This window comes from Mesitornis unicolor, unplaced genomic scaffold (assembly GCF_000695765.1).
Source record: "Mesitornis unicolor isolate BGI_N332 unplaced genomic scaffold, ASM69576v1 scaffold28011, whole genome shotgun sequence".
Taxonomy (NCBI): domain Eukaryota; kingdom Metazoa; phylum Chordata; class Aves; order Mesitornithiformes; family Mesitornithidae; genus Mesitornis; species Mesitornis unicolor.
Genome location: NW_010163553.1, coordinates 1 through 10,464, shown reverse-complemented (window position 1 = coordinate 10,464; position 10,464 = coordinate 1). Strand labels below are relative to the sequence as shown.

Sequence of the window (10,464 nt, the reverse complement as noted above, 5' to 3'; positions counted from 1 at the left end):
GGAGATGGAAGCAGGAGAGGCTGCAGGCAGGCAGGAGATGGAAGCAGGAGATGCTGCAGGCAGGCAGGAGATGGAAGCAGGAGATGGAAGCAGGAGGTGCTGCAGGCAGGAGATGCAGGAGATGCTGCAGGCAGGCAGGCAGGCAGGAGACGATGCAGGCAGGGTTTGCACTGGGGCTGTGCTGCCAGCAGAGCGCAGCAGCAACCCGCTGTTGTGTGAGCAGGGCCCAGCCTGGCACAGCCCCGCATTGGTGAAGCCTTAAAGAGCATTTCTGGAGTAAATTCTGCCCCTGCAGCCCTTCTCTCCTGGGTGCCAAGAAGCATCACCGGGTCGGGCTCCGGTTCTCCTCCTCCACCCAGAAAAGACACAGCATTGGTTGCAAAATAGCTATAATCACAGTAACCTGAGTTGTAAGAATAGGTCACAGTGGTGCCAGGAATGGAAACTGAAGGGTTTGCTGCCTTCCCTGCCCATCCCCTCCGTCCCTGCCCATCCCAGCCACACGTGTCCTTCTGGAGAGCATCCCCAGGATCAGGCTGAAGGCCTCAGTGAAACAGCGGCTCCAGGGACATTTCTTAAATAGAACTAATGGTGATAGTCAGGAGAATAGGAAAAACTGGAAATTTCTTGAGAAATACTCACTTTTCCAGCTCTTGTTTCGATCAGAGCAGTCAAACTTGATTTCAGACTCAGTGCAGTGCAGTTGGGCTGTGCAGAGACCTCCGCTTCAGCTGAACCAAAACCTTTCAGATGTGTCTGTGAGAATTGTCGAGATGCCGCCTCGCTCTGTCCTCACTCAGGCCGTTTGGATCGCTCTTGTGTCTTCATTCTCAGAATTTAATAGGGCAGAAAATCTGTTTTTCAGCCAGCTCCGCACATTCCAGCTGTGCTGAGCACCAGCCAGAGTTAGTTTGGGGAGGAAAATGGGAAGAGTTACCCTGGATTGCATCACGAGGAGCGATGGGGTTGCTCCCCAGGGCTGGGATGGGACCAATGGGGCTGGGGTGGGACCACCAGGGTCAGGTTGGGACCAATGGGGCCGGGATAGAAACATCAGGACAGGAATGGGACCAATGGGTCTGGGATGGGACCACCAGGACCAAGATGGAACCAATGGGACCGGGATGAGACCACCAGGACCAGGCTGGGACCACCGGGCACCCACATCAGCTGCACACAGAGGCTGCTCATCCCCATCACTGTTGCAGCAAGGGCAGGACTCTGCAGTTGTTGTTGTTGGGAGCTGTCATTTCGAGGATTTGCAGAGCAGGAACATGAGCTACGGCCAAAAAAAACAAACCCAAAAGATAAAGGTCCCATCCAGCCCTGAGCATTTGTGGCAAGGGTCGTTTCAGGCTTCTTGGTAGGAAAGCAGCTGTGCACTTACACCCCCCCAAGGACCGTGGCACACCAGCGCTGCTTCACCTCGTTAAGTGCACGATGTTAATCAGTGCTAATCCTGTGACCCCAGCAGCTGAACTGCAGCCCAGCAGCCGCTCCCCTTCCCTGGGAATTCACGGCTGAATGTGCATTGTGGTGCTTTTCTTCCTAGCTCGTGAACATGGCCACGGCAAGGTGCGTCGCGGCGGAGAACACCACGCTGGCGTTGGAGGAGTGCGATGTTAACGACGAGGTGAGGATCCCCTGTGTGCGACGCTGTTTTAGTGCATGGCACAGAGCTCTGTACCAGCCCCCCGGGTGCTAATACACCCCTGCCCACCGGGGGACATGGTCTGGAGCCGTGGGAGCAGCGAGGGGCAGGCAGGGGCTGCTTCCCTGTGGCCACGCAGCAACCCCAGAGCCAGAAAATTGGGCTGGAACGGGGAATTTGGATAAAGGCATGAGCCTGTGCGTGAAAAATGCAGAGAAATGTTTAAATACCAGGGTGCTGTGTGTGGCTGCAGAGCATCGGTTGTGCTATGTGGCTGCTGTGAACAGCCTTCCCCTTCCTGTGCAGGCAGCGTTTTGGGACGTTTCTCCTTTGATTGCTCAGTGCTGGCACAGGGTGCGTGTGGGCTGGGGCTCCGCGGAGTTTGGGGTTTGTCCATTTGCCCCCTAGCACCGAGGTGCAGTGACCACGTTGGGATGGCAGGGCAGAGCAACCACATTGGGGTCTGGGCTCTGGAGCCGCTCACCACGGCCATGCTGAGCCCTTTGACCACACAGAGCCATGGGACGGGTCTGCCCTGGTCCCCGATGAGGGCAGGGGAGGAGAAGGCGATGCCCCATCACGTCTCTCCCCGGTCTCTCTGCAGCACCAGAGGTTCAACTACACGTGGCTGCGGCTGCTCCGGCACCAGGAGCTCTGCGTGGCCCCAGTCGGTGCCGGGGGAGCCCTGGGCCTGCGCCGCTGCGGGGACGGGGACGGGAACCGCGGCCTGGCCTGGCTGCACAGGGCGCTGGTGCGGGCAGAGCTGGTGAGTGAGGGGCTCTCATGGGGACAGGGACGTACCCCTCATTTTGGGTGGCACCACAGAATCCCAGGATGTCAGGAGTTGGAAGGGACCTGGAAAGCTCCCCCAGTGCAACCCCTGCCAGAGCAGGAGCACCAGAGCAGTCACACAGGAACACGGCCAGGGCTTTGGGTGTCTGCACACAAGGAGACTCCACAACCTCTCTGGGCAGCCTGGGCCATGCTCCAGAACCCTCACACTCACAAACTTTGGCCTCCTCTTCAGCTTGAACCTCCTGTGCTCCAGCTTGGGACCATTGCCCCTTGTCCTGGCATTGGCCATCCCAGAGCAGAGCCTGGCTCCTTCCTCCTGACACTGCCCTTTCCCAATGGATCCCCAGGAATGAGGGCACCCCTCAGGCTCCTCTGCTCCAAGCTCAAGAGCCCCAGCTCCCTCAGCCGCTCCTCAGCAGGAGATGCTCCACTTCCCTCATCATCTCTGTGGCCCTGCTGGACTCTTTCAAGCAGTTCCTGTCCTTGAGCTGAGGGCCCAGCACTGGTGTGCATCCCCACACCCCACGGGTGTTGCAGGGGCACGACAAAGCTTTTGGTGTTACACCATGGTAACAAAACGTCCTGGTTTTACACTGAAACCATCAATAGCACTTACACTTCATATTGATTGTCATTCAGCTCACATTGTTCCTTTAAAAGAAAGCATTTACAGAAAGGCAAAGAGCGGATACTTACGTTTATTACCCGCACTGCAAAAAGACAGAGTTGTACTGTATCTGTCAGCCCGGTGTAAGCAGTTGTCCAGAGTGCTCTGAAAGGGCATGCTTTAACAGAGAAATACTCCTAATTTAGGAAAGGGAAATAAACGTAGCTAAGTGGTACAGCCATCATATTGACAAGTTCTCATTCCTCTTTAGTCTGAAAAAATAACCCTTTCGAACCAAGGCTCACCTGGGGCGTTGTTTTGTGGAAAATACATGAAGATTGTCACCCACACAGGAGCCCAGACCATGTCCCTGGTGCGTGGGCAGCCTTCGGCTCCTGGTCCGGCCTCGGGCTGTGAGCTGGGGGTGTTTGGTGCTCCCTATCACAACCGTACCTGGGCACAGACAACGCTCTGCATGTCAGTATTTCACCTAGGCCTTAACCAAATGGTCATAGGAAATGCTGCAGTGCCAGGTGGTGATGCCAAAAACGTCCCTTACCTGTGGCAGCATCACCTCGCTGGCCCCGGGGGTTCATCAGACCAAGCAGATGTGGAAAGCAAAAGGTTGGAGATCTCTCGCTCCTCATTCTTCCATAATCCAAGTTACTGTCCCAGTGTTTGACCTTTGCTGCTGAACTTCCTAACATCCTTTTCAGTGCAGTAAATGCATTTTTTTGTTCATCAGCCAAGAAACTCCGAAATACGACCATCAGTCCCCTGCATATGATCCCCTATGGTTCCCATAGCATCTGAAGCTATTCCTTTGCATGGTGATTACCTCCCAGACACCAAGAGCTGATCTCTCCATTCCCGAGAAGGAAAAACTGCGTAGCACCGCAGGGAGGATGCCAAAATCCCGCCCAAAAGCCCCTGTAAGGCAGCAAAGAGATCTTACATATAACATATCTAAGAGCCTGCAGGTCCGCGCTCAGCCGCAGGTGCCAGAATCCCACCCAAAAGTCTCTGTAAGGCAGCAAAGAGATCTTACATATAGAGAGAAATGTGAAAAAAAGGGTAGAGAATTGGGCTTTCTGGGTGGGAAAATGGAGCTGGTGCTGCCTAAATCTCTCCCCCTGCAGAGGGACCACCTGATGGCGGAGCAGCCCCCACGGCCGATGTGCCTGGAGGGGGATCCCATGCACGGCGCCCTGCGGATGAGCCCCTGCGACGCCACCAGCCCCTACCAGAAGTGGCAATTCGGGACTTACCACGCGGACTGACACAGTCGGTTCAACCAGGAGCACCAGCCAATTGACCCAGGAACACCGTGACTCCATCGTGTGAACGCGGCGGGGACGTCTGTGCCGCTTGTGACGGCAATCGCAGAACCAGGAGTTCATCCCCAAGTGCTTGAAAGCCCTAATTTAAACCAGCACAGAGAGCTCAGGGCACCGCGATCACCGCGTCTGGAGCAGGCAGGAGTGTTTCCTTCACTGCGGGAGGCTCTGGCAAAAACTCAAGTGATTGTCTGTGTTATTAAATGGGAATATTTTCTGAAGTCCCTCACCCTACGGTAGGCAAACCTCCATGGGTTTTCCCCTGACAGCAGCACCCGCTACAGAAATGCTGCTGTGCAAACAGCAGCCTGGGCTGCTCGCTCTGCCGCAGCCGGAGCAAAGGGAAGTTTATTGGACATCATTGCAAAAATCCATCCAATATTTCAAGGCTGACAGATGAGTAGCAGGGTTTGCTGGTCAAAAAAGCCACCTCTTAATAATGTCCCCAAGCCTCCACAGCTTTTTAGGGGCTGCCCAGGGTCCACTGCTGCTTTCCTCACTGGGATGCGCTGGTGCCGGAGCCCCCGGTGCAGCCCCCAGCATGGGGCGGAGCTTCCCCTTCTCCTGCCGGGGCAAACCAAGGGAAGCTCAACCCAAAACTTCTGCTCGATGGTCCTTGGAGTGGGTGAAAGCACCTGCTGAAGGCACTGAGGGCTTTTCCTCAAAAAAGGGTGCACAACACAAGTGTGTGTGTGTGTGTGTGTGTGTGTGTGTGTGTGTGTACAATGCATTTCATAGGGACAGTTGCAGAAGTGAATGGGAGCCCGGGCTGTGCGGGGTGGCCAGGCTCCACACACCAAAAGTCCCTCTTGTTTTACCATCATGGGCACATATTTGCCTTACTGTAACTCTCTGTCTCCAGCAGCCATCAGCAGTTTGTGAAGGGGCAGATTTGGCAGCAGAATAAATGCAGCTGTCACAGGGCAGCGCGATCCGGGAGGTGACACCAGTGTGTCCCAGGTGGGATTTCCTCCCTTGGTTCTCTTTGGTAGGCCCTAATGGGGGAGACTGGGGGAGCAGAGCTGCTTCTGCCCTGCAATGGGACAGGGACTGAGTACCCCATGTACCCCAGGGGCCCGGGTACACAGGGTTGAGCACCGCACTGGGGTCACACACAGCCCGGCCACCCCCATCCCATGTCCACACACCCCCTCATGCCTCACCTTGGGTTTTTCGGTACAGCATCGCCTCTGCCGTGGCGGATTGGTGCTGATGGGCTGAGCCTGCTAAACAGACTCCCCCCGCTGGCTCCTGTTCCAGCTGTCTTCCCCATTTGGTGCCGTCAGTCACCGTCACACCGCACCACGATTGTTGTGCAGTCACCTCTCATCCACAGCCCCAATCCCATCGGATCCTGGTTGCTGACAGTTGCTGAGCGGCCCCACACGGCCCCACGTCACTGTCACACCCAGGTGCCAGGGTTGTCACTCGCACTCCCGTTCCCAGTTGTGTGGATGTGGGCTCCATGTTGGGATCCTGCTTATGGACCGGGTTGTGCCTCGGGGGCTGCATTCGGGTGGCACCGGGTGGCCCCCGCTGCCAGAAACAAGAGCGTTGTCCCTTGCTCCTCCCGGCTCCCACTGACCATGCTGGGGTGAGCATTGCCCCTTGGGGGGCTTGGAGGGCCATGGGGGGTTTATGAGTGTTAAGGGGATGGGCACCATGGGTGGGTTCCGCAGAGCTGGCAGCGGGAAACGGGTCCAGGTTTTCTGAGCAAGAGCGAACGGCTCCTGCGCTGGGCTGGGCTTACTCCAAGCAGCACCGTGACATGGCCATGGGAGGCTCAGTTTGGTTTGTTTAAAAAAAGAAAGGGAATAAATGATTGACGTTTGGGCAGTTGTGCTGTCACCCAATGACTCCTTCCCACCCAGGGAGGGGAATTGGGAAAAGGAAAAGAAACCTGTGGGGTGAAATAGAAACGGAGTTAACAAATTGCCCAGTTTTTCCCAATTCCCCTCCCCAGGCAGGGAGGAGCCACTGGGTGTCAGCACAAACGCCCAGACCCCTGGTGACAGATGGAGCTGCTTCCTCTGCGCCCCGTGTGTTCACCCCATTTCTGACCGACTCTGCCTTTCCTCCCTGTGCACCGCAACCCAATGCCCTGCAACGAGCCTTTGAACCCCCATTCCCCCAGTTCAGGGCCGTGCTCTGGATGCCTGCTCAGCGCCATTAATACCAGTGCTGGCTGCACACCCCGTGGTCACCGGAGATGTTGTGGCAAGGTAAAAAATCATCCAAGTTCCTCAGGTGTCTGGGCCCGCTCACCCAGCACCTCATCCCCGCGCCAGCCCAACAAGAAACTATTATAACTGTCACCTGGTGTCTAAACCAGATGCTAAAAACCATCGCAAGCAGACAAATTATAAAAGAAGAAAACAAATCTGTTGCTGAAGCTGCTCCCCTCGCCCTGGGAGTACAAACACCCTCATGAGCCGTGGACCCTGACAGAAACCAGGACAGACGGACCTGTCAGCACCACAGAAACACCCTAAAACCACCAATCTCTCGGCAACGCACAGAGGTTCTCGCTTTCACTCCTGCTTTCATCTCACTTCGGGTTTTTGTTGTTTTCTTCCCCATTACATCTTTCTTTGATTGCTGTAAAGCAAATTTGCTATTGATATTTTGAAGCGCAGATCGAGGAGGTGGTGAAGCTGATGCCGGTGGGCACGGTGCAACACTTGGCCACTCACAGCCCCATCAAAACCCATGCGATGGCCGTGGCTGTGAGCGTCGCGGTGACAGGACCCCTGCGGGGGCAGCTGCGGCGCTGAACACCCCCGTGCGCGCTGGTACCAGCACAGCCCCGCGCTGGCGGCACAATGAGCGCTGTGTCTGCGCCGCACAATGCAGGGGTTCGCACGTTGCCTGTAAACCACTGCCTTCATGCAGAACAAGAAGGGCCAAAGTGATGCTGGGGGTGTAAAAGTAACCCTTGAGCAGATGCCCAGGGCTGGAGGAGGCCACGGTCACCGAGCTCAGAGCCCAGCTCCGTCCTTACCTCCTTTGTGGTTGGACTTTGTGATCCTAAGGGTCTTTTCCAGCCAAACGATTCTGTGAGCAATGCTGTAGCTACACAAGGATTTTTAAAAGTAGAGAAAGGTTGAAAACACAGAAAACAAGGTTTGGATGGCACAGAAACAAATTATGCGTGAAACTTTACTGGCTTCGATCAAAAAAGTCTTTAAAATTTTGCATCTAAACTTAGCATGAGAATCAGAAGTTGGGTGAGAGAGTCCAAACTGGTGGATTCCAGTGCAGATTCTGGTGGTTTTACTGAATAAGCACCACATGCAGGCGCCATACAGGACACAGGGTGCTGACACCGCTGCCCTCCAGGCTGGCCCTGACCCTGGCTCCAGCTCCCCAAAGGTGCCTCTGCCCCGGGCCACAGGGATTGGGCACCGCCAATGGCCACCACTGACAACACTGCCCCAAATCAGCCACCAGTGACAGCACGGCCCAAAACCAGCCACCCCAACAGCACCAAACCAGCCACCCCCAACAATGCTGCCCAAAAGCAGCCACCCCAAACAGCACTGCCCCAAATCAGACACCACCAGCAGCATGGCCCAAAACCCGCCACCCCTATCAGCACCAAACCAGCCACCCCCAACAGCATCAAACCAACCACCACCAAGAGCACTGCCCCAAACCAGCCACCCCAATCCAGCACTGCCCCAAATCAGCCACCCCCAACAGCGCTGGTCATGGCGAGCCACCACCATCCCATCTGTTTTAATTCCTGCGCCCACCCGTGACTGCCAACACCTGACACGGATGGCAGTGGTGGTGGGGTCGGGACGCGGCTGTTGGTGACCGTCGGACGCAGGCACAAACAGGGAGACCACCGGGGGGACGCAGGCACAAACAGGCAGCGCAGCGGAGCGCTGCGGGTGCACACAGTCACCTCTGTTACCGCTCCCAGCACCATGCCCAGTGTCACCGGGGGGGACTTTGCCCCGGTACCAGTGCGGCTGACAGCACTGGGCACAGGGGGGTCGGCAGCCCTGGCCCCGCACACCCCATTGTTTGGATTAGGTTACAGAATGAGAGGATGAATCTTAAATCAAATGGTATTACATTTAGCCAACTGATTATTTATTTTCCTGCGCTATGGATGCCTCTGCCTGCTGTCAAAGCAAAGCTGTTAAATTTTCACAGTGTATTACGAAATCATATACAAAAAAGGAAAAAAAAAAGCAGTGACCTCATGTGGTGTGAAGAGACACGTCTCAAGGGGCACAAAAAAAGAGAAACAAAACCAGAGTGAACGCTGGGCTGACGAACGACTCTCCAGCTCAGTTCATAAGTGCATCATGGACTCAAACTCGTCGATGCGCTGTTTGGTGTTTCCTTTTCGAATCCTCCGGTAGGAGATTGTGTTGTACCTGGAGTAGCTGTGTCGGGAGATGTCGTTCTTCTTCCCCAGGCTGAGCTGCTCCCCCGCTTTCTCCGCCTGGGCGTTGCAGCCGGGGCTGGTTGGGGGTGATGCATCCTTGCCTCCCTCCTGCTGCTTTAGACGGGACGCCTCGCCGTCCTCCTTCTTCAGCTCGATCACCTGCACCTCGTCCTCTTCCGTGTCCTCCTCCTCCTCCTCCTCTTCCTCCTCCTCCTCTGCCTCCTCTTCCTCAGCTGCAATCCCTCTCCCATCAGCAATGGTCCCATCAGTGCTGGCTGGGATGGTCCCACTGGGGCTGGTGATGCTCCCATCAGGGCTGGTGATGCTCCCATCAGGGCTGGCCATGATGGTCCCATCGGTGCTGGTGATGCTCCCATCGGTTCCGGACACCATCCCTGGCTCCCCGCTGCCCACCGGCGTCTCCTCGCTCCCTGGCCCTGCACCAACACAGAGGGAGTGCACATGAAAAGGGGCTCAGCACCCCCATTGTGCCCCTCTCCTACATTCTGGGGTGAGGGGCGCCCCACATCTCCAGGCTGAACCCCCATCCCCAGGGATGCTCACCTTAGGGGAAAGGATCACCCAGGGAAAGGGAAAATGGAAGGGAAAAAGGAAAGGGAAGGAAAAGGGGAAAGGGAAGGCAAAGGGGAAAGGGTAAAGGACCCCAGTAAGGCAGCGGGACCCCAGCACAGCCCCCCTGGGACACGGCTCCTTTTTGGCGTTGGCTGCCCAGGGCAGTCCCTCATTTGTCCTGGTTGGCACCTCTCAGTGCTACAACAAACGGGCTATTCAACATTCTGCCTGTGGGGTCCCGAGTATTAATTAGACTAAATTGGTTCGGTACTAAAAAGCTGCCTGCAATTTAGAGATAAAGTGCTTGTGGCTGGGGAGGGAGGCGCGGGGGGGCTGTGCAGGATCATTTAATGGGTTTTATTGTGCCTTCATAAAGCAACACAGCTGGGATGTGGATGTCAGCCTCGAGTGGGAAACCCTCCATCACGATTCACCTCCTCACAACCTATGCTATGAAATATTAGTTTGCCCATGACAAATGTTCTTTTTTTTTTCCCTTTTTGTGATCCAAGTGAAGTTTCTGTTCACAAGGCACAGCCCATACATCTTTTGGAGCTACATTCAATGGCACAAGCTTTGCTGGCCACTCAGGGTTGTTAATTTGCTCTTCTCCAGGGAGGGGCTTCATGTTTATGCGGCAGCTAACACACAGAAAATACCAATTTATTGTGGCCAGGTGGGTGTAGATGGCACAGCCGGGGGCCAGGGAGTGGGGCAGAGCCAACACGGGGGGAACGGCCACGGCTGCCAAAACCAATGAACCGGGCAAGAGCCCGTGGGTGGGACACGGGGACGGGCAGCAACGCCAAAAGCCCACCCACAGGGAGATGTAGTCTTGATAATGCTCAATAAAATACTCCTCCTTTTTGGAGGAGGGGCTGCATCTTGCATAGCATCATTAAATATATACACTCAGTACATTCTGACTTGCTGCTGGGGATGGGCAGACAGTTTTTTGCTGGGTGCTTGGGCACAGGGGGATTCAGACACCACAGAAACCAGGCAGGAAAAGCATCTGGGTTTTGAGGGTGCACATTTTTTGGCTTACAGAGGTTATCCTCTGAGCCCCCTGCAGGGATTTCTTGTTAAACTAATAATA

At 55.6% G+C, this 10,464-nt stretch overlaps 2 protein-coding genes across 2 annotated transcripts in view; one reads left to right on the top strand and one right to left on the bottom strand.

Annotated features, from left to right (window-relative positions):
* GALNT5 (polypeptide N-acetylgalactosaminyltransferase 5) overlaps positions 1 to 4,333 on the top strand; it is a gene marked incomplete at its 5' end in the record, with an annotated part of 5,698 nt that extends 1,365 nt beyond the window's left edge. The window contains 3 exons of the mRNA XM_010194008.1: positions 1,553 to 1,633; positions 2,256 to 2,417; positions 4,193 to 4,333. Coding sequence (XP_010192310.1) covers positions 1,553 to 1,633; positions 2,256 to 2,417; positions 4,193 to 4,333 — 384 coding nt within the window. The remainder of the gene's footprint in view (positions 1 to 1,552; positions 1,634 to 2,255; positions 2,418 to 4,192) is intronic.
* Positions 4,334 to 8,696: 4,363 nt separating this feature from the next.
* ERMN (ermin, ERM-like protein) lies at positions 8,697 to 9,229 on the bottom strand (the record flags this gene model as incomplete). The annotated part of the gene is made up of 1 exon (XM_010194007.1): positions 8,697 to 9,229. A coding segment is annotated over one exon (533 nt), but the record flags the coding sequence as incomplete, so codon positions are not given.
* Positions 9,230 to 10,464: the final 1,235 nt, after the last annotated feature.